General features: G+C 39.8%; 4 protein-coding genes and 1 long non-coding RNA gene across 5 annotated transcripts in view; 4 read left to right on the top strand and 1 right to left on the bottom strand.

Moving 5' to 3' along the window:
- Positions 1-478: 478 nt before the first annotated feature.
- On the top strand, positions 479-3,246 carry gjb9b (gap junction protein beta 9b). The gene is made up of 2 exons (XM_008331405.2): positions 479-2,106; positions 2,368-3,246. Exons 1-2 carry the CDS (start codon positions 1,717-1,719, stop codon positions 2,773-2,775), a joined length of 798 nt encoding a protein of 265 aa, XP_008329627.1. The 5' UTR covers positions 479-1,716; the 3' UTR covers positions 2,776-3,246.
- Positions 3,247-4,110: 864 nt separating this feature from the next.
- pef1 (penta-EF-hand domain containing 1) lies at positions 4,111-8,751 on the top strand. The gene is made up of 5 exons (XM_008331404.3): positions 4,111-4,246; positions 4,789-5,023; positions 6,130-6,285; positions 7,197-7,340; positions 7,472-8,751. Exons 1-5 carry the CDS (start codon positions 4,226-4,228, stop codon positions 7,699-7,701), a joined length of 786 nt encoding a protein of 261 aa, XP_008329626.1. The 5' UTR covers positions 4,111-4,225; the 3' UTR covers positions 7,702-8,751.
- Positions 8,752-9,935: 1,184 nt separating this feature from the next.
- On the top strand, positions 9,936-11,830 carry smim12 (small integral membrane protein 12). The gene is made up of 2 exons (XM_008331403.3): positions 9,936-10,059; positions 10,871-11,830. Exon 2 carries the CDS (start codon positions 10,892-10,894, stop codon positions 11,165-11,167), a length of 276 nt encoding a protein of 91 aa, XP_008329625.1. The 5' UTR covers positions 9,936-10,059; positions 10,871-10,891; the 3' UTR covers positions 11,168-11,830.
- A 3,418-nt stretch (positions 11,831-15,248) lies between these two features.
- gja4 (gap junction protein alpha 4) lies at positions 15,249-19,548 on the bottom strand. Its single transcript, XM_008331400.3, has 2 exons — positions 19,313-19,548; positions 15,249-17,889 (listed from the first exon to the last, which is right to left on the bottom strand). Exon 2 carries the CDS (start codon positions 17,878-17,880, stop codon positions 16,777-16,779), a length of 1,104 nt encoding a protein of 367 aa, XP_008329622.1. The 5' UTR covers positions 17,881-17,889; positions 19,313-19,548; the 3' UTR covers positions 15,249-16,776.
- Positions 19,549-20,269: 721 nt separating this feature from the next.
- The window catches only part of LOC112488519 (uncharacterized), a 53,333-nt gene continuing 50,390 nt past the window's right edge, over positions 20,270-23,212 (top strand). The window contains exons 1-2 of the long non-coding RNA XR_003052654.1: positions 20,270-20,339; positions 20,424-20,530. This is a non-coding gene — a long non-coding RNA (uncharacterized LOC112488519). The remainder of the gene's footprint in view (positions 20,340-20,423; positions 20,531-23,212) is intronic.

Genomic DNA, 23,212 nt, shown 5'->3' with positions numbered 1-23,212 from the left:
GAAAACTGACACAATGACAATTATATAAAACATATAATGATAATAATAATAATAATATAATAAATAAAATAATATGACCCATAATCAAAGCAAAGACATATATGAAATAAATTTAAAAAAAATCTCCATGTGAAATGCACATGTAACCTTTGTATGTTTTGGAATTGTGATTTTTTTTTTTTGACAGGTGTCAAAGACCATTCACAATGGGAAGAAAATCCCATCTAAACAGACAATAATATTTTTTTCCAGCCCAGTACTTGAGTCACAGTGCTTTGAGTCCTCTGACATAGACAACACGTTTTTTGTCAACACTCTTGACGTCTCCCACAGCATTTAAGACCTCAAGTGTGCAGTGGAGATGTGAACCGAGACAACGGGCGTTAATGCGGCGCTTAGTTTCTGGTTTCTCTGTTGAGAAAGCGTGATACATTTCATCTGTCACAGCTCAGAGTAAGACAAACACTCCTCAGAAAGAATGATGACTCCCGCTGCGGTTGTCAGGAGTGGTAAAATAGTAAACTGGAGAAAATATGGCAAAAAATTGTGCTTCCATGTCCCTACCTTGAGACAAAAATACACTGTCAACAAAAGAACAGTGAGGTTTTCTATACTGATGTGGTTTTTACTCAAAATTTGTGTTTTTAAATGTACATAGTCCAGCTGTCAGGGTGTAGAAATCAGTTTACTCCAATTTATTTATAAAGCGCATTTAAAATAACAGTTTTAAAAGAAAGACAACAAGACACAGAAGATCTATATAACTTCAAGTGCTCCAGAATTCAAATAAGCCAGAAGAAACAAGAGACAAATGAAAAGGGTTTTAAATGGGTTTAAAGGGTTTAAAACAATATGTCAGTTTTGACAGGAATTTTTCTTTCATTTTGTCCTTCTTTGTGGCAGATCTATTCTAAAGTATCCAACGTCAACATCAGTGAAGATCACACCGTTACGTCCTCCAGATAACGTCGTACTCTGAATACCATTTCACAACTGAAACAGTCATTATCCCTTTAGGGAGTAGAGCAGACATGTGAGGAATATGGAGACGGCCGTTGCTGCTTGATGATCAGCTGTTCAAATAGCTGACTGATACTGCCGAGAGTATTTGTTTGTCATTTCAGTGGAGGGAGGCACAGTGAAAATGACTCACTCATTGTTGTGTAATGAGTCTATTCTGAAATGGCATCTCTGTGTAAACGCCAAGCAGCAAGGTCTGGGAATGTTTGTGAGAGAGAGAGTGTGTGAGAGAGAGGCAATGTATCTTCGGGGATAAACAACATTTTAATAATTTCTTTCTGATTATTTATTAAACCTCTCAGAAAGGAGGAATAGCACAAGGCAGTGTTGCACCCAGCAAAGTGAGACCGATATGAATTTGTTTACAACTGTGCAAATTGCCTATATGCCGATGAAAGGCAACTGGCAGGGGTGTAGTTAGACTCCACTCTCAAAAGGGCTATGAATTATAGAGCTCAAGTTAAAATGATTACCCTCTCCTCTGGAAACCATAGACAGAAATATAAACAACCATGTATTGACCCAAGCCAAGAAAGTCACTATCATACAAAAGTCCCAATTTGTTGTTTTCTTGTTTAATTCTTTCATTGTCAAAGGTCAATCTTCAAAAACTCGTCTGTCTAACCCTACCTGCACTGAAGGACTCCATCTCCCTCAGCCACCCTTGTCCCCGCCTCCACCTCTACAGTAGTAGCCATGAACTGGTCTGCTCTAGAGGCCCTCCTCAGTGGTGTCAACAAATACTCCACTGTCTTTGGACGGGTCTGGCTGTCCATGGTCTTTGTCTTCAGGGTGATGGTGTTCGTGGTGGCGGCCCAGAGGGTGTGGGGTGATGAGAGCAAGGACTTCGTCTGCAACACGGCTCAGCCAGGCTGCAACAACGTGTGCTACGACAGCATCTTCCCCATCTCCCACATTCGCCTGTGGGCCCTGCAGCTCATCTTCGTCACCTGCCCATCGCTGATGGTTGTTGGACACGTCAAGTATCGGGAGAAGAAGGACATGCAGTACACTGCCTCACACAAGGGCAGCCATCTCTATGCCAATCCTGGGAAGAAGCGTGGGGGGCTGTGGTGGACATATTTGGTAGGTAAAGATTGTCAGAGTGACTGAATGTATTACATAGTTTAAAAAACTAAACCAGTGTGGCTCTGTTGTGTTAAACACATGTTTCATCTTTGTTGTGTCAGTTCTTTCTACGTTTGTATATATAGTTTAAAATAAGGAATATTAGTTTATAAAAAAAATCTTACTCCTGTTGTAATTACCACCATATTTAATACCTCTAAAATACTTTTATATCTTAACTCAGTTGAAAACAAGTCTCCTCTTTAACTTCTATTGCAGGTGAGTCTAATTTTCAAGGCAGGCTTTGATGCTGGCTTCCTCTACATTTTGTACTACATCTATGACGGTTATGACATGCCCCGCCTGTCCAAGTGTGCCCTCGAACCGTGCCCCAACGTCGTGGACTGCTTCATATCCCGTCCCACCGAAAAGAAAATATTCACCCTCTTCATGGTGGTCTCGTCTGCCATCTGCATCTTCATGTGCATCTGCGAGATGATTTATCTCATCTTCAAAAGGATTCAAAAACTTATGAGACGGAAGGCTGAGGCAGACAGGAAGATGTTCGCAGAGACGCATGAGATGGCTCCACTGGCAGCGCCCAGGTCCTCAGCCAGAGTGGATCCCACAGCATCTATCCAGAACCTTAGTAATGTCAGAGCTGAAGAAATACCTGTGAAAACATAATCTGAGCTCCCTGCAGCTGTGGCAGCTTAACAAAAACGGATTAATGACATGAAAAACCACTTAAAGTAAATACACTGTACACTTCAAATATAGACGATAGATATGAGGCCTGTACAGTCATACTGATGTCCTTAAAGAACTATATCACTTCAAGTGCTGCAGAATTCAAAAAGACCAGATAAAAAATGGTTTGATGGATGGATGCATGGATGAATGGATGGATGCATGGATGAATGGATGGATGGATGGATGAATGGATGGATGGATTTATGGACACATTTTTTCAACGACACATATAACTGTGTCCACAATCTATCCAATGTAAATATCTTGTTGAATGTAGAGTACACTTTATGCACTTATTCTCTTTCTAAAGAAATATAATCCAATAAGGACTACTTTTGTTAGAGAACATCTAAACGGCAGTGTTTATTACTGTTGTGACTTATAAAGTTACTTGTCCGTAAATAATTTGTGTTTGTGTGTAACTTTATTAAAAATACAGTATACCTTTACACAATTACAAAGCTGCAAGTTGGTGTTAGACTTTCTAAAAGTTTTTTTTTTTTTATGATGCAATTTTATAGGAACTTTAATATATTTCAACCTCATTTCTATTTGTCCAACATCATCTAAATTGATTGTGAATACCATAATGATACTTTAGGGAATTGCAAGTGGAATTGAGCCGGCCATCACACAGTGATTGTCACTCTGTGATGTTATTCTGAATATTGCACAAGACAGTGTTAATATGAGGTTTTGACAACCCAAGCATAAAATGCCTATTTGTATAACACCTTTGCAATCTGGTAGAATTAGTGCTCAAAAGTCAGAAAGCTCAAGAGCCACGTGTGGTTCAGGAGCCACAGGTTGCAGACCTCTGTACAAGTTAAGCCAGTATTTTCCCAGAATGATACTTGTTTTATCTTGTTTAGCATTTATCACTGTCTGAACTTGTATAGAGTGTATAGCCGGGTTAATTCCTGGATAAGTTTATGAGATATAAAAAAAATCAAAATATTTGTTAAATAAAACTTCAAGCAAATAGATTCTAGTACTATTCATTAAGAAAAAAAATAGCTTTCCCCTATGGTTCTGACGCAAACTTTACAATTTGTGGCATGATATTAAATAAATTGTTTAAATCCAAAAATTGACCTTTAATTATTAATTAAAAGATGCACAAATTTAATTAAATTTAAAATAAATTTGCGTGTGGTCCTGGATCAACAGTCTGTATATTTTTGTATTGGGTATCTGCAGCGCAACGTCATGGATAATACTCGTTATGACCTCATCATTACGTTCGTGCTGTAGCCCAATCAGGAACTAGAAACACGGAAGCGACTTTGACAGATCCGGAAACGCACCAATAGTCGTACAGAGCTGCCCTGCCTATATCCGCCTGTGAAGTGTTCATTGTTGGAGGAAGTGATTTCTGCCCAACATGAGTTTTCACTACGGACAGGTAATGGACAAAACTATCTCATTTTTTTTAATATAAGGCATATTAATCCCACTCTAATTTTTAACCGTAACATGAATTCGATCAACCATCGCTGGCGTTCACAATTCGTTTGTTTCTTGCGGCTAACGGCCGTGAGTGCAGTGTTGCTGAACTGGTAATCTCTGTTAATGTCTGATTTTCCGTGTTATTAGTAATCGAAACGTTATAAACGATTTCCTATTCGCTGTGAAGCCCGGTTGCACTTGTTTGTGTAACATCTGTCAGTCCGGTACTACTACAGACACAAGGTAGAAGTAAGTTTCTGTCATCATCAAAAACAACACAATTTAAGTATATATATTGCATTATAGTCGCTTTACTTTTTTTTAAATTGATGATAATTGATGTCTTTAGAAAAAAAACTACTGTCATTGGCGTAAATAATAATAAACTAACCATATATATATATATATATATATATATATCATCTTCAACCTGGTTATATTTTAACTCTGCACTTTTTGCTCTTAGTGTTATTAACTATTGTCTGTCACTCATTGTAGGGCTATCCAAGAGGGGGTCACCCACAACCGGGGCACTCGTACGGAGGCGGCCCTGGTGCCTATGGCCCTCCCCAGTCAGCTCCATATGGAGGTGCAGCAGGTACTTACGGTGGTTATGGAGCTCCAGCTCATGGTGCGCAATATGGGCATGCACCAGGGGGTCCTCCAGCTGGACCCTATGGTGGTTATGGTGGGCAGCCACATGGATCACCTTATGGGCACCATGCTCCTGCAGGTAACCATAGTTTCAAATGGAGTCTGTAAGGACTGTAACCTTCATAGTCATGTTGATGGTAAAAAAAAACAGACAGTGCTGGATGTGAGAGAGCTACAGGTTGCCCCTGCTTCTCCTTCTTGTTACTTTTTTTTCTTTCTCGGTTTTGTCATCTCTCACTCCCTGTTCAGTTAATGGATAGAAAATGACTTGCGTTCCCATACAGTCTTGTGGAGACAGAGTTCAGTTTGTGCCCCTCAGCAGGATTACACAGCTGGAGTGATCATTGCTGAAATACTCGGTGAGGGCTAAACTGAGCAAAAGACAGATGGATGAGGCGCGTGTTTGTGTGTGTGATTACACCATTTCCTGTAGCAGGTAAGTGGGAGTCAGCACCTGATAGCCGATGCAGCCATCATTTCCAGCAGGCACAGAATCCATCAGGATGTGGCCTGAAGTGTCACCTGTTCTCCTCTAACCATTCATTTCTCTGACAACCAGCCCTCAATGAGTCTGCCCCTCGCATCACACCGTAATTTCTTACACTGTTTTTTTTTTTCTTTTTTTTTCGGTGTATTCATGTAATGGACTCCTGTCCTGACACTACCCGTTTCACTGAGAGGAATTATTTTATTCCTCCATTAATTCTGTGCTAGGATAGTTTATCCAGGGACTTGTAAGTTTCCTCTGAGTGGGTTGTGCTGTATTGTATGAAAGAAACTTTACAAGCACAATTTGTAAATGAATAACAATAATGAAAACTAGGGTCAAACTGTCATTGTTATCATTTAAACCAGAATATGTTATGGTAACTTTCATTTGTTTTTCTCCTTTTAGATTCTTTTGGAATGCCAGTCATATTGAGCACATCTTTTGAAAAGTCTTTATGTACTGTAGAATGCAAGAGATAAAAAAATGTATTTCATCTGCACCTTTTTGAATGTCAGAAAGTAGAAATCCTTGTCTTCATCCTCAGTAAATGAGTGACTTTCTGCTTTTTTAACACCACCTCTTTTGCTTTACTGCAAAAGAGCGGTAAAGCAGATTCAGTTAAAAACAGTAGTAGAAGCAAGGAATGCTTTTGTTATGCATTGTATTACCATCACGTTTTTTGCATTTTCCATCAGGCAATGTTCCTCCTGGTGTTAATCCTGAGGCGTATCAGTGGTTCCACACGGTTGACACAGACCGCAGCGGTTTCATCAGCCTCAAGGAGCTGAAACAGGCTCTAGTGAACTCCAACTGGTCTGCCTTCAATGACGAGACCTGCCTCATGATGATCAGTAAGTGAAGCTGCAGCTGCTTAAAGAATTTTCTCTAGAGTTTGACGCAAGTTATTGTTAAATAAGTGATTAGGAAACTTTGGTACAGCTGTTCCAGATACTGAAGGTTAAATAAGTACAGTGTGTCTCAAATACATCTGGATCTTAACAGTAATATTAAAAAAAAATCAAATACATTTTTGAACATTTCAAAATGCAGAATAAAGCTTTATTACCTGGTTGTCTTATTTTAATAAACAACATAACTGAAACATATGATCCTAAGAAACATATTTTGTCTTTCACTTCCTAACTTTTGCAGGAATGGTACAGTACAACTAATAGACACTAAAGCTGTTTTTCTCATTGTTCCTGCAACAGCGACAATAAAAAATGATTTTATTCTACATTATATATATATATTATATAATACTTACCACATACCACAGACGCAGTGGACACTCTCAGTGTTATGCTTGTGATGTCACAGGGAATGACTCATGGGAAAAATGAGCCATAGAGCAGAGCAACCTCTGGCAGTCAGAGTGGTATGAATCACCACTTCTCTAATGATTTTACCGTGGTCAAAAAATGTGAGTACAAATGCTAATTGAAGTTGTAACTAGGAAAACTGTTGGGCAGGACTCATGTCCATTGCTCAAAGGAGTGAATTTGACATGTCACAGTTCAGGTCCAAAAGTACCTGATGAGTCATATTTGTTCTGCAAGTGTCCCCACATTCCTAATGCATTTGTAATGCACTGACTAATGTGTACTATTACCACAATGAGAAATGTGTGACTTTGGAAGTTTTTCTTTAAAGATGACACATTTCATAATGACATGATTTAAGTATGTCAACTGTTTAGGGAAAAAGAATGACGTCCAAAGAACAGTGGCTTAAAAATGCTGTGCCTTGTGTTTGACATTAGACATGTTTGACAAGACCCGTTCAGGTCGAATGGACATGTTTGGTTTCTCTGCATTGTGGGACTTCATGCAGCGGTGGAGGGCGTTGTTTCAGCAGTATGACAGGGACCGTTCTGGGACAATCACTGGCACAGAGCTCCACCAAGGTATGATAATGTTGCTGCAAAAAAAAGAACAAAAATAAACAAAACACTGAAGCAAAGAAACATCATCAGGAAACAAAAAAAAAACTTCTATTGTTTCCTTGTTTCCTTCTCATGCACTTTCCTTTCACCAGCCCTTGCTCAGATGGGCTACAACCTGAGTCCCCAGTTTTCAGAAACACTGGTTCAGCGGCTCAGCGTGCGAGGCATGCGGCCCGGGATACAGCTGGACCGATTCATCCAGGTGTGCACACAACTGCAGAGCATGACCCAGGCCTTCAGGGAGAAAGACACAAACATGACGGGCAACATCCGCATCAGCTACGAGGAATTCCTCTGCGGTGCCATCGCCAGGCTCATGTGAATCCTAATGACCTGTGGCACTGTGTGTATACAGCATCATTCCATGTTTACATTCGTATGTTTTCACATAAGTGCCCGCACGTGCTGTTGAGTACGTAGTACGACGGCCAGTGCACATTGTTCCATAGCATGTTGCAGTAAATAGTCAAGGCTTACAAGGCTGTAATTAAAGAGACTTACTGCATAGCTTAAATATAACCAGGGATGGAAATGATTTTGGGGATCCTTCACATGGATCAACATCACCACACATGCCTCAGTAATATATTCAGTAAAACTAACATTAGTATTAGTTTAACGGTATGAACCACATACCTGTATGGACTCAGCATATTTTTTTAGGACAGAGTGACTCATTGCATTGGTGTGGGTCATGGAATAACTGTCACATATATCTTTGCACCTGCTGTCTGTACAGTGACTATGCTAAGCTTCTTTTTTTTTTTCCTTTGGATCCTACAGTTTTAAAAATGACCTGTGCCATTGAAATAGTTTATAATAATAATACTATTGCTTACGATTCTAACATTTGTCATATGTGTGAGAGAAATATATCACCTTAGGGAACACTGTTGGTTTTACTGTTTTTTAGTTTGTTTTTTAACCAAATGTAAAAACTATCACACAGATCATTTGATTTAAAACCACGATAATTAATCTCCAAGTGTTTTAGTGTTTTAGACATTGCTGCCAAAAAGCAATTGTATAAGCATGTTTACTTGCAGACCCTATTCCAATAATGCTTTTATTTTCCCATAGTTTAGTGTTCTACATTATGAAAGTGAATTACATTCTCCCATAGCTTTGTATGAGCTCTGAGCACATTCCCGTTCTGTTTACTTTTTGCAAAAGAAAAAAAATTACATTGAGTACAGAAACTAGTTTCCAACAGAGTATCTGCTGTGCCTTGATTCAATAACAGTTCATTGTGGGGCCAGTACTTCAATATTACACTCCCTTTCGTTGTATCAAACATGATGAAAATGCTGAATGTGCCGAAATGCTTCTTGATGCCAAAACAAAATAAATCATGATGAGTATCACAGATGAATATCATCCTTTTCTTCTTCCTATTTTCTCTAAGGGTACTGTATAAGGTATTAAAGTCATTGTGAGTGTTGTATGATCTGTATTTCAGAGATGATATCAACTGTATTTTTTTTTTTTTTTGGTTTTAAAACAGATAACTGTTACAATGTCTTGCGTAGATAAAAACAAATTTCAGTTCAGCAGAAGTGTTTGGACCTGCCTTTAAACAGTAGTCAATGGCCAGTTGAACTTCATCCCATAACCTTTGACATGTGAAAGCTAAAGAATCTGTTTAACTTGTCTTCATCTGTGGGGCAAACAGGCTGCACAATAGATAAAAAAAAAAGCATCTGTCTTCCCCGTCCACATCTGGCGTTTCTTTCCCACCATCTGTTACTCTGCTTGATCACAGTCTGTGTCAAGAGTCCTCCTGCTTCTCCTCGTCTCATTCCAAATCACAGGCAATCCATCAAATTCTCTTGTGCATCCTCTTTGGTCATACCACACATCCATCTCCTCCTAACTCCTTGCCTTCCATCTTAATCGTCAGGCATACTTCGCTGTCCCGGCTCCCTATGAATGCTTTGATTCATATTCTTCTAGCCACCCACACTGTTCCTGCAGCACATCACCTGAATATGGATGTTGAGAAGTGTCTGGACTCAGGTTTGGGGACTTCAAAGTCAGGCCAAAAGTGAAACATGCTTGAAGATGTCCGCACACAGAGTGTAGAGCAGAAATCCTTTCAAGCTTGTGTGATTCAGTGGTGATCTGACCTTATTCCTGACAGTCATTTCATCTGTAATGAGGAATTTTCCCACCACCGACCATGCCTGACATCTGTAATTAACTTGTAAATCTGTGGGGCTTTAGCCAAAGAGGATGTGACACTCCACTCTGTCAGGGTGAGTTTGTTAAAATTTGGAAACATTTTACACTCTTTTCTTGTTTAACTGTTTTTTTTTTTATAAATGCCAAAAGTTTGACTGACTTTTTTAATTGTATTTTTGTAAATTGCCAAAAAAAATAGATAGTTGTAATATTGTTTTCAGCAAAAACTTTTTTTCTGTAACTGTATTTTGTTGCGTCACGACCCAGAACTTTTAAATCTGCTCATTATAACAACTATTTTATATTCGTTGTGTCCTTGCCTGTTTTTATTAAAAATAATAATAAGTCAATGTAATGAGGCATTCCCATCACCTGGCGTCGCAGTTCAGAAAAGCCCATCAGCCAAGTGAGAGGAAATAGGAAGTTACGCACGGTAAGCCGGAAGTTACGATCAGTCATCCGGAAGTTATTCTGTTGCTGCTGTTTCAACGTGAGAAAGGTGAGTTGAAATCAATGAAACCAAACCCCAGAATTATAAAACTGGGAAATAAATAAACGCTCACTTTGTGTTTATGTCTTTTTTTAATGTAAATATTATTGTCAGCTCAGCTTGTTAGCATTTAAAACGTGGACCCAGTTCAATTAATTTTTCCCTGTAGCCGGTTGCCGTTGGTTATATTGAGTTGAACAGTGGCAACTTAACGTAACGTAAAATATTTTCAGATATTCTAACAGTAACTTTGTCAACATTGCAAATTGCAACATGGCATCGTAATAAAATGTATAACCTCTCAAGGTCGTCACAGCGCTGCTTACTGATATTCTATATTAAGTAACGAAGGGGCATGCGCCAAACAAAACTTCATAATACATTTCTGCATTAAAACGTTTCAGTCTGTCTTATAAAAATATAGAACATAATGAGCACCCTTTGATTTCGGCGTACCGCTGTGATTAAAACACTAAAGTGCTACCTGATCTACAAGTGACAATATTGATAGAACTAGGTTAGAAACCGCAAAACATTTTTAAAAAATACTTTTTTTCCTTGTTTAGCTTTGTGTTCAATTTCAAAACACTTTATATGCTGGTTCTTACGCTTGCTGGGGACATTTTAGTCGTGCTGTCATGACCCAAATCGGCCACAAGGGGGCACCAGAAGACATTTTAATCACGTTCTCATGTGTTTGTACTTCATTGTCTTTTTGAGTTTTGTGAGTTTGTTATCCTTAATATAGCACCTCCATTATTACTTTAACTTACGTCAGTAAAAGAAATAACCATATTTTTTCCTTGGAAAAAAATTCCAGGATTTCAAGTGCACAGCTGTCATGTGGCCTATAGTCTGGACTGCGGCGAGGACCTATGCCCCATACATTACCTTTCCTGTGGCTCTTGTGGTCGGAACTGTGGGCTATAACTTAGAGTGGTTCATCAGAGGGACCCCTAAATCCCGAGAGGAAGAGAAGGGAATCCTGGAGCTCAGGGAGGAAAGAAAGCTTCAAGAACAAGCAGGCATTGACAGTACAAAAGTTCTTAGCTTAAAAGAGAAAATGGAATTTGCCCCAAAAGCAGCACTGAACAGGAACCGACCAGAAAAGAGCTAAGTTCTGCAGGACCTATAGACTATAGTATTTGCACACTCTCAGCAGGAGGATGTTGCACTGGGAGATTAAAGAATGTGGAGAGCCAAGATCTTGTTTGTTTCCAATCCAAACCCACTCTCTTAATTTTGTCCATGACTGTGGTCATCTAATGTACATGCATTGAAAATAGGATGGATATTAAATCAAGAACGAGCCAAATGGAATTCTGATTTGTGCATATGCTGTGATTGTCCTTTTTCATGCCCTGATAAGTACCTGAAACAATTAAAGTATTCTGACTACAGACATTCGTCAAATTCCACTCGTCCAATATAAGGAATTTGCAATATTATCCTATGTCTAGTTTACTCACACAAATTCCTAGTTTCATGGCACAGGACTATCACATGTTCTTTTTCTTGGAAGTCTCTCATTTTTGTGAAAAAGTCCAACTATGACCATTAAGCTGGAGGATGAAAGACTAACCTCTGTTATCCTCTTTGTTGTATGTGACTAAATAATCCCGCAGCGTGGGAGGTCTTTGTGGTGTTTGAAGCTTTTTAGTCCTTCTGTCCGACACATCTACATAAAAGCATAATTTTTGAATGCCTGTATGTATTAGGGTAAACCAAAATTGTATTTATGTAACAGAAAATGTGAATAATAAATTATGTTTCTACTGAACATCAACAATTTTACTGACTTCAGTTGTAGTCCAAGGAAAATTAGCCCAGATTTTTTTTTCTTATGTAAAAGAAAGACAAATAAATTAACTTAATTGTTTTTGTTTTGTTTTTTTAGCGTGAATTTAGCGTGAATTCACATTGAGTCATTAATAAGTATCACTCATTATGAAAACATTGCTGCTGTCGTGAATGTTAAACAGCATCAAACACAAAGGAAGCAAATAATGACTCGCATAGTTCAGCTTCCAGGAAGCAATAAAGACAAAGCAATTTATACACAAACGCACCTTTTTGAAGATTTGACCTGCGATACACAAATGACAAGAGAAATTCTGGCAACTTTACTTGGTAACCACTGAAAGTGTGTAAGTCACAATAGAGCTTTTTAGAAAGAGCGACTCAGAAATGTGATAAAAATCCTCTCTGAGCTGAATAAGCACTTTAGGAGAAATATTTTCTTCCTACGGTAGAGGTAATTTTCTTCCCATTAAAATACAAAACACATCTGTGAATCATAATTGACAGAAGCCATGAATTAAACTGCTGTAGAGCATATTGTGTGTACTTGTAACTGCAGTGTGCCCTGACTACAAAAACATTCCTTTTTGATAAAAACATCAGTAGAACAACAAGCAGCTGAAGGTTTTTCTCCTTTTATGGACCACTTTCTCATCAGTCTACTGATCCATCAGTAATGTTACAGAGTATTTAACGCTTCCCTCAACGCTGGTCCTTCGTGTGTGAAGTCAACCCATCATGTCATCGTTATCTACAGTAGGAATATTGTTTTTTTTACCCGCAGTCATGGAATACCTCCACCGCGAAGGCCGCGGTAATTATTTCATTAGTGATTGTGCTCCGGTCCTGGAGCCTTTTCCTGTGTTAATAATAAACACAAAGGTCCATTTCTCCTGGAACTTTCCAGAGGGATGCTAATCTTTCCAATGGGCCAAGATGGGTTCTGCTACACTAGTGTGCCAACTAGTGAAATGAGTACCAATGTGAAACTCAGGATTTATATTGGCACCAGATGGGTAAATGCTGCTGGGCTGGATCTGTAGTCGTCAGCCTGTTGTTCCCTTTTAAACTCTGCTATCAGTTAAATGAAGCGCTCCACCCCGGTGACCCGGGTCAGTGCGTATGCTGCCAGTTACATCAGTTGTGGGGAAGTTTCCATTTGAAATTGGCTTTAAAATTAGGTGTATGAAAGGTGTGTGTGTGTATGTTTATATGGTCTTCTGGGAGAAATCATAGGACAGGTTTGGTATTTTAACAAAGGCTCAGGATCCTCTGACTGGACAGCATTGTGGGAACCAAACTCTGAGATTCTTGGGAAAGGAGTAGAGAGTGAAGGGGAGATCCATTGTTTTTGTCAGGTGATGGGGCTAATGGGTGAGAGTGATCCTTGCTGGTCTTTGTTGTTTTTCCTAAGGAGGTCCATCGAACATCCTGGAGGAAAGGCTGGAGACGCTGTTCTCTGTGCTGCAGGAACAATGGAGATGTCTGCCTGGTGGAAGGTCAACACTTCCACTTATTAAACACACCGCACACACACACACACACACAAGATCCAGGTCCAATACGCTGCTCAACAACGTATTTGCTCCTTAATAGTCATTTGAAAGTATATGTTTCTGATATTAATGCAGAGGTAATAAAAAAAGAGAAAGATTTTCTGTGAAAATCCTTAACGACTTTTTGATTACATCAGCACTTCTGTTGCCCTTTTCCCTGCATCCTTCACAGGCCTTTGATGAACAGCCATGACATTGTGCCTGTAATGATAAGGGGGCTGTGTCGGAGAAACAAAGCAACAATGACCACTGCTGCCCCATTGTCACTGTAACAATAACCAGCGACCAGTGCCTGGGGATAAATAATTTTAGAACAGGAAACAGTTTTTACCCACTTCCTGTCAAGATTTTAAGTTTAGGCTACATAAAAAATAATCTACTTAATTTGGCATTGTAGATACAGAAGGGATCATGTAGTGTACAGTTGGTACTGGAGAAAGAGACGAGGCACCAAGCAGTAAAAATATATGATTGATTTCCTAATTTATACTTCCTATTTTATCTTAATAAAGGGACAGTGCATAACTCTGATGGCCTTATTTTTCCTTCAACCTGCTATTTAGAGCCACAGATGTTTACAATGCTGTGATCTGTATTAATAAAAGAGTGCTCTCAGCGACACAAGGTCACCATGGCCGTCCCTTATTCTCAAGTGCATCGTTTGGTGAGTCCTTTCCTCTTATTTTTCCGCCAGAGCAGCTGGAAGGAAGTTTTAGCTCTAAAATATGTCTAATAAAAGTCCCTAAACATGTAAACATAGCTGTGTTTTTAGAGATCGGACAGCATACTTTGAAAACTATGAGCACGTACTATAAAGAATTGTTGTTTTTTTTCAAACTTTCAAAAACAATATTTTTTGTCAGATCAGGAGCTGCTGGACGACCCTTTAAAATGGTTTGCTCGTCACGACTAGTTGTGTGTGTGTGTGTTAGCGTGAGAGAGAAAAAGAAAGAGAAAGTTCATGCTCATGTTTTGAGGCTCTTTGCCTCCTTCCGCGGTCGTTCTTGTAAATAATTTCTGTTGGATGATGAACGACCGACTCCTCCGTCTGCATATCTCAGAGTGAAAGACTGTCCACTGTGTGTCATTAACGCATCAACAGGGTGAGGAAATGCATCAGCACTGACAACAATGTGAGGAAACACGGTCAGAATGGCATCAGGTCCCAGTGGTTGCGTGTACAACTGCAAAGAATTACCTGTAGCAAAGATTGTGATCTGCGGGGTAATGACTCCCACTCCTCTAACTAGCATGGCCTGTCCTAAAAACCACCTCCTTATTTAATTGCATTGAATTATCGGAACTAGTCTGACTTCATGGAAGACAGTTTTGACTTTAGGTGCTGGGGTGTAGGAGGGGGACGATGATGCAGAATTGAATGTTTGTTTTTGTTTTCCTTTCGGAGCAGTTCTGGGCATCACAGCAGTTAAATCATTTACAGTATAAGGAAATATGTTGGAGAAGCTCATTCTGTTGTTGGCTTGACATCAGATCTACTATAAGGTCAGAGTGTTCAATCTGTTCAGTGACCCCATGTCTTTTTGGGGGAAATAACAACATGACTCAAGTACAGTATGCAGGCCAAATTCCTAATCCCACCCATTGGACATCGAGCTAACAGTACGAGCCAAGGGCTGGTGAGCAGGAACTGGACTGGGCAGCTTCAGCTAGGTTTGTTTGGAGTAAATACAGGGAATACAGTGAGATTTTTTTTTTCCATTGTTGGATAATAAAGATTTAATAGACGTTTCCTTAGTTACAAGAATCTACCAAGTATTTTATGAAAATCTGTCTCCCTTACATTTACAATAAAGCATATTTCCTGCTATAGATAACTGCCTATTGTCATGGTGACATTTTTATTAAATTGCTGGAAACGAGTCCTCCTAGATGACATATGGCTACATTCACTGCGAGCCGGGACGAGCGCCTTTGTTGAAGTGCTGGATTCTATCAGTTGAAAACATTGTTAACAGAGAGCATTGACCAGGAGATAGCACACAGAGCACAGAGTGCCGTACCATCACACCTTGTGTGAACCTTAACTGCCATACAATTGATGCCTTTCCCCACTGCTGCTAGCACTATGGATTTGAAAACAGCCATTAAATCAAAGCCATTTTACCCTCAGGAGGTTTTTAGCTTTCAATACTCCATGAGCCTCGTCCCCGTCTTCACACCTCGGCCTTTCTGTTTTTTTTTTTTTTTCCTTTCAAACCACTTTCTCCTGGGTGATTTATAGCGTCTTTATTGTGACACTATTTGAATAGCAAAGAAATGGTGCAAAGAGGCTTTAGACAAAAGCTTTACCTGCAAGGAAATCTCAACCTTGGATTACAGAAAGCAAAAACAAAACCAGCAGCCGTATCCTGAAATCATCACCTTATGGCATCCTTTTATACTACATAGAGCCATGAAATGTAGATAACTTTATTTCAAAATAATAAATAAAACAGGATATATTTTTTTCAAAACATCATCAACATTAAATACAGTTTTCACAAGGTAGGTTTCACTCATTGATTTTGCCCATTGCTGTACCTCTATGGTCCATTTATTCTGAATTCACAAATGCATTTTTACTTCAGTCTCCACCTTCTACAAATGCGATGCTAGCTTTTACTCCATTATTCAGCACTTGTATGCATTCGACCTCTCGCTTCCTCCTTCCCCATAAATAAAACAGTACGGGAAGCAAAAATGATAAGTCATGTACAATCCCAGAATTCCCATGGTTTGCCTCCTACTCCCCTTCTCCCGTCGCCTTCCTCGTCCTCGTCCCCAGCTCTGGTGACCAAAGCACACTGGGTGAAAGGGGAAAAGTGCATCAAATGTGCATGTGCATACATGCGTGACTGCATCCACGAAGCCTTTATCCTCTTGGGAGCAGAGCAGAGACTACAGACCAGTACATTCCAGAGCCATGGGGAGAATGGGGGGGGGGCTTCAAACAGTCTGATGGGTTACAGTGCAAATATCAGAGAAATACGCTTGAATCTGGTTGAATTCTCTCTCTAACAAGCAAACACAGACCCCCACGGCAGTGTTTTTCCACTGACACATTAAGCTCGGAAAGCCGTTAAATGCAACATGAAGGCGTCTTATGACTGTAATCTCCTCTCATGGTGGAGTCTCATTTTCTTTGACTCGGCGAGGGTTTTTGAATAGGCCCATTTATCTGCTAAATTTTTCTCTAGATGTCTACCTGCCTGTGAGGCATGGGGTTCACAGTGCAATAGCTGTACTTCATTTTCTCTTCTATTTGTGCTCTCCCTCTGCACTCCTGACACAAAATTGTCATGTGCAGAAAAATAATTCCATGATAACAATAAAAAAAAAAGTCTCACAGAGAACTGTCCAAAGAAGGGGATCAGACGTAATGCTTTTGCTTCGACTGTCCCTTGTAGGCACCTTTGGTGTTTTTGTAAGGATGATGTGCTTGTTTCTTACAGTGTGTTCTTGGGTGGTGTGCTGTCCCAGCCGCCTCCATGCAGCGCAAGTAACTAGGAAGAACGTCACTCCCAGCTTCCCAGTTCACCTCTATTTGCAGATCTCCGTAGCTCTCACAGGGGTTGGAGTAACGACTCGTGGACTCGTGCTGCAGTTGGATATTATTGTGGGCCAGAGCTTCTGGAGTCTGTCCTCCAGCCTGTACCTGCTCAGAGGGAGGTAGGTAGGCTTGATGACCGGAACGGTAGACCTTCTCAAGTTTGTGCGAGATGGCAAGCTGGATGAGGTGGAGAAGCTCGGCGAAGTTGAGGATCAGGGATACGGCTGCCATCGCTTGAGTGTAGAAGGTAAAGATGGTCTTCTCTGTGGGTCTCGAGACAAAGCAATCCACGGTATGAGGACAGGGGGACCTGGTGCACTCAAACTTCGGTGCTATGAAGAAGCCATCATAGAGGATCCAGAGGCCCACGATGGAGCCAGCTTCAAAGACAATTTTCACCAAGATGCAGAATGCGTAGGCACACAGCAACCTGCCCTTTAGTTTGGGAGCGTGATGAGGAGCCTCAACAGCTTTTCTGCATTTTTTTCTGTCCTCCCTTTTCTCCTGCTCCTGTGCATTGTTTCCAGTAACATTCTTATCATTCACAACTGTGACATTTTGTGAACTGCTCTCACTACCTTCTTCCACCTTCTCGTCCTCCTTCGCCTTCTCCCTCCTAGCCCTTATCGCCACATATCCAAAGTAGAAGATGGTGGGTGTGGACACAAAGATGACTTGGAGGACGAAGTAACGAAAGTGAGAGATAGGGAAGGCTTTGTCATAGCAGACAGAGGTGCAGCCGGGCTGTTTGGTGTTGCAGACGAAGTCCGCTTGCTCATCATCCCAGGCGGATTCGGCAGCGGTTCCTAGGACCAAAATGCGAAACAGGAAGAGTACAGTGAGCCAGATGCGGCCAATGCCTGTTGAATACTCTTGGCCCTCCTCCAGCAGGTGCTCTAGGAAGGACCAATCAGCTCTGGACATCCTCTGCTCCTAGAAATAAGAAGAAATAATTAGCAGAATAAGAATCAGCTCTTTACTCCCTGGGGAGTAGAGGGCAGACATTCTTTGCAGCACTTGGAAGAATTGTTGATACTTGCTCGATGCACCACTGTCGGGCCTGGATTTGTCCTAAACGTCTAAAACCATTTACTAAATGGATGCTGCTGAAAGATGGTCATATTGTGACCAACATTGAATGGACTACAACAAATTATTTAGTTGAATATGTCCAAAAAAACCAAAGAAATACTTGATGTTTTTCTCCGCCACGCAGCTGACATTTCTTTGATTATTTCTCCAGGCGACAAACGGACCAGACCTCTACTACCGACTCAATATAATGACGTCTTTGATACTGAAGAACACGTGGGTCTGACTGTAACAGTAGTTCTTCCATAAACTCACACTCTTGTTAAAGAAAGGCTCCAAGTTCGTCACAAAGACGTAATTAAAAACCCAACATCCTCCTCTACTAATAAAATGAACTGAAACAAAACCACATGGTATTAAAAGTATTTCATTTGGACAGAGACACTGTACCGTCATGCTCTTTAACATGTAAGGAACAAACAACGTCATGGAACATAGTGACTTGAAGAGTAAGCTAAAGCTAAATTGAACTAAGTTAGTGTTTGTTTTTTTATAAAACAGATCAAGTGATATGCTGCGGTGTTTACTGATGATAAATGACACAGTCAGTGGTTTATCGAAATGCCTTCTCTGACAGAGCATCCCTTATTCAGAGTTCAGGCTGAGTGACATTACGGGTTTTTGTTTTTTCATTGACAATTCCCCCCTTCCCCTCCCGCCCATCATGAGAAAATAAAATCCTTGATGGAACTGATGGAAAATACCGACACTGCTGACAGGAAAGGTTTAGACAATAGTCTGGTAGGGATTTGAGAAACGTGACAGGAGGTCATACATTGTTCAAAATAGGAATGTTAGGAATGAAAAGAGAAACTTTGAAAAAACAAATGTAAAAAAGCTATTCCTGTTTTTTCTGAGAGATTTTTTTTAACCTCCCCTTAGCGCAATGGTTCTAAAGTTCTGTTAAAAAAGCCGATGACAAGTGGTCAGACTTTTCATTGTACTTCTTAGTAGTTACTACTTATAAAACTTAGATAATTTTCCTACTCATAATATTAATAATATTTATATGAATTAAAATCAATCAGACAGAATATGTTTAAAAAACAATTTCTTCTAAGTTAATAGAACTAGAAAGAACCGTTAAAAATACTTAAAAACTTTTTTGGAATGTTTAGAGTTCAATAGAGTTTATATATGCTTTACATGTACACATTTATATGTAAAGTACAAACAAAAAACTGCAGTACAATCACAATTAATGACATTTCAAGAAAAACTACTGTTACTTTTTTCTTGTTATCAGCTCTTCTAACGGTCTTACCTTTCTCTCTTTAGTATCGGGCTGTGACTCCTCACTGTTTGACCAGGCTCAGCTCCTCCTCGCTTTCTCCCTCTCTGAGACGCGTCTTTAAAAAGAATCGCTGTTATCGGAAAAAACGGGGCGAACTTTCCCATGGCTGCTCCCGTGGCCCTCCTCCCTCAGGAAGCGGGGCCAGGAAATGGGATGGGATGAACTCAAAAGACGTGCTGCTCAAGTGTGCGCACAGACATTCAAAGATAAGCAGTTTACATTGACCGCGTGACCTTGCGTCATTTAAAGGTCACAGAGAAGCGCTGGGTTTTAAAAAGACAAAAAAGAAAAAGATTTGCCGGGCTGCAGAGAGAACGTGTCGTTTTTTTTGTTTGTTTGTTTGTTTTGTTTTTGTGGCATTTACTGACTAGTATTTATGGATTTTCTGTCATTAACTACGGTTAAGTCTCTTATTTTTTAAATGTAGTACGTTTCTTGTTTTTCTCTACTTACATTTCTAAGACTTTACTATCAGATGATAATTACAGAGTGTGCAATTTTCCTTCATGCCACTCAACGGCGCCACTCGCCTTATTTCCAGTGAGCACTAACAGATTAGCTGCCGAATATAGCAGCTCTTTTTAAAATAAGTGTTGCATGAAAATATTTTTTTTATTAACATTTATATTGCCATGGCAACAGCTTCACAAGCTGTGGTCAGCAGCAGCTTTGCTGCCATCAGTCAACTGTAAATAAATAAATACATAAAATAAATTAAACTACAATGATGAAAAACAACAGTAATATTATTAATATTGGTAATACTAACATTTACAAGATGAATAAAACAATTTGATACATGCAATATTCACTCGCATTATGGTCTCAGAGTGATGAACTGTGGAGGTATTCTCATAGTTGGCGCTAAGTGGAGCTGTGCAGGATGGTTGAAGGACGTTGAAGGAGCACGCTGATTAATTCAGGTGTGTCGTACAGCCATGTTTTTGTTGTTGTAGTTGTTTTGGGGTTCTTCTTTAGCGCAGACCCGCTGCAGTTTGTAAGTTATTGGTTAAAAATTGTGTGCGTTTGTTTGCAAATTATGAAACGGAATGCCATATCTAAACTTACCCTTTGTCTGCAGTATTGTCGTGCGCACTTTCATGGACGGACCAGGCTGTGCCGTCAGGCCGAGGCCACGAGTGTGTAGCAAAGCGAGGGTGCGTCAACGCCATCTAAAGTTTGTTGCAAGTAAGTGGTCGTTAAGTGTCTGCTTGGTCGTATTTGTTGTCATACAATTGCATTGTCATGCAATTCATGTCGTCGGTCTATTATATGAATTTTAAAATTGCGTAAAACTGCATGTTTTTTTTTTCATATTTTTCAAAACCCAGGCTATTTTTACTTAATGTAAAAGTCCATCAGTCACCATGACAGCAATGTTGTATAAAGTATTTGTAGTCTGTGTTTGTTAGCTCAACTAATGTTTAAAAAGCTCAGCCTAAGATGCTTAACTTAGACTAAGACTGTTTTACGTTTTTAAATATCCTCATAATATCATTACAGCTCATATGCAACATGAATTTATGTGTTTTTTAACCCAGTTATAAAAGTTATAAAACCGGTATTATGTAGAGCCATAAATAAGCAAAACATTGTATGCTACTGCCTGTAAAACATCAAGTACTGTAGTACTGTAACCTTGGTCATGTCTGAGGCATACACAGGCAATGAACAGGTTCATGTTGCATTGTATTGTAATCTGTTGAATAACTTGGATTTTTGTCAAATTTCTATTCAAACTATGATCTGTTTACATTTACAGTTTAAAGAAATGTGATACAGTTGTCAAGAGTAAACAGTGACTCTATTGGCAGAGGAACCCTGCTGGAAGTGTAGCCTTCATATCCTAAATCACGTTTGGCACATTTTGGGCTGCACAGTGCTTCAGGTGTTATTCCCTGGGTTTTCTCATGTCACCAAGAAATGAAAAGTGTGATTGATTATAAATGAACATTTCATTTATATACCCTTAAGGCAAGATCACACACTTTAGAGAGAGAGAGAAAAAAAACCCACAGACCATATACCGTTGAGTTTATTATCATATGGTTATATCTGTCTCCACTGACCCAGCTGCGAACGGCCGACCTTGTAATCACCTACTGACACAAACATCATTCAAATTTAAGTGTTTGCTGAGAAGTCATTTTACCACAGTCGCTCCAAATCAGTGTAGTACCATTGTATGTGTCAATATGTAGATTATAAGAAGACTTAGGAGGCAGGGTCCGTCTCCACGCCGCAGCCCAGAGTGGAGCTTTATATAAAGCCCGGTGAATTGACAGTGAATCATCCTGACGGATCAGCCGCTTGCTCTTTTCTTTGGTCATTCATTCCTAGATGAATAGCGAGGCGAGTAGTGAGGGAAGCCGGCAGAGAGTAATGGAACTGTTTCCATTCATGGGATGTGATATGCCTCTCTGTGTTCGGTGTGCTCCCCCCAGTTATCAATGAAACTAATTGTCGAGCCTCCAGTTCAATCAGTTCCTCACCACAGGACCCGTTTTATCATGCATGGCTGTACTTTATTGCAAAATTAGTTGTGTCAGTGTGTGTATGTGTCTGTGTGTGTACTGCAGTTGACTGTTAATGGAATTTATGAAGGTGGAGCAGGAACGTCCATTTAAAAATAAGCAGAAAATTGGAAAAACTCACACAGGCTGGTGTATCATCTATGGCGGTGTTTCCCAAACTTTTTTTCCCAGGGACCCATATTTCAAAAGTCAATAGACATAATTCATGAACTCCTGGGAAACACGATATAAGATGACCCCCCCCAAAAAAACTCTTGCGACCCAGCTGAGGGTTGCGACCCAGTCTTTTGGAAACAATGATCTAGGGTTTATATGGAAACAAATATAAGAATGATGTATAAAATAGGGTCAACTGTGTTCTCTTAGCCATTATAAATGGTATCCCACCAAATAAAAGATTGCATTTCTCTTATCTTTCCCTTTATCACGGCTGTTCTCAGCGAATGAGACAACATCGCCTCAGGCCTTCATCCTGACCAGCCGATGTCTGACCGCTCAATCCCCTGCATCAATACGGACTTTAAAATCTTAGCACCTATGGAATTGATTTCCGTTTAATATTATCCTGGCATTTGTTGTCCCCAGAGTGTGAATCACACTGACTTTGGGGATCCCCTGACTTTTACTTAAGCCCTTTCACGAGGTTGACATTTGTGGGTTTTAATTAGGCATACAGAAAACGTTTGGCTGAACTGCTGTGACATTTGGTGCAGATGTTCACTCTGATCCCCCTGACTTTTTCTTTTGCTCCCGCACCAATTTAAATTTTACACATACAAACTCAAGGATGGCCACGTCCGCTCCGTACGTTGCCCCAAAACTTTGTTGTTGCAGAATTTAACGATCACTTGAGGGTTAGAACTAATGATGTTCTCCTGCTACCAGTAGGGTACTACCTACAAAAATGACAACAGCAACAAAAATATCAATATCAATAATAATTAGTGATCTGCATTATCATGCTAATACCAGTATTCTAGTAAGTGAAATGTAAAGAAAATGAACAGTACCTGCAAACCTTTGCTAATGCTTATGGAGCTCCTGCTTTAGAGCAAGAATGTCACTGATTGGAGCCTGGCTGTGTTTTGGTCTGAGGGTCTTCCTGTATGGTGTTTGTATATAATATACACTTACTGTACTAAAGAGATAACTGTGTTGTTTTAATACCGCGGTTGTTTTCAACGACAGCACACTTTTAGAAAAGTCCCATAGTGCACCACCGAACAAAAATGCCACAAAACTCTGTGTAATGTAATATAATGGTCTTCTATTTTCAATTAACTCACAGTGTCCTGGAACCTGCTAATCTATGTACTCTCAGGGATTTAAGAAAGAA

This window comes from Cynoglossus semilaevis, chromosome 18 (genome assembly GCF_000523025.1).
Source record: "Cynoglossus semilaevis isolate Cse_v1.0 chromosome 18, Cse_v1.0, whole genome shotgun sequence".
Classification (NCBI taxonomy): Eukaryota; Metazoa; Chordata; class Actinopteri; order Pleuronectiformes; family Cynoglossidae; genus Cynoglossus; species Cynoglossus semilaevis.
Note: the sequence above shows the minus strand (reverse complement) of the source record. Positions and strands in the feature narration are given on the sequence as shown.

Coding starts and splice junctions, on each gene's coding strand:
- gjb9b (XM_008331405.2), top strand. CDS start 1,717: ATGAACTGGTCTGCTCTAGAGGCCCTCCTCAGTGGTGTCAACAAATAC. Junction 2,107..2,367: donor GGCTGTGGTGGACATATTTG/GTAGGTAAAGAT, acceptor CTTCTATTGCAG/GTGAGTCTAATTTTCAAGGC.
- pef1 (XM_008331404.3), top strand. CDS start 4,226: ATGAGTTTTCACTACGGACAG. Junction 4,247..4,788: donor TGAGTTTTCACTACGGACAG/GTAATGGACAAA, acceptor CACTCATTGTAG/GGCTATCCAAGAGGGGGTCA. Junction 5,024..6,129: donor TGGGCACCATGCTCCTGCAG/GTAACCATAGTT, acceptor ATTTTCCATCAG/GCAATGTTCCTCCTGGTGTT.
- smim12 (XM_008331403.3), top strand. CDS start 10,892: ATGTGGCCTATAGTCTGGACTGCGGCGAGGACCTATGCCCCATACATT.
- gja4 (XM_008331400.3), bottom strand. CDS start 17,880: ATGTCCAGAGCTGATTGGTCCTTCCTAGAGCACCTGCTGGAGGAGGGC.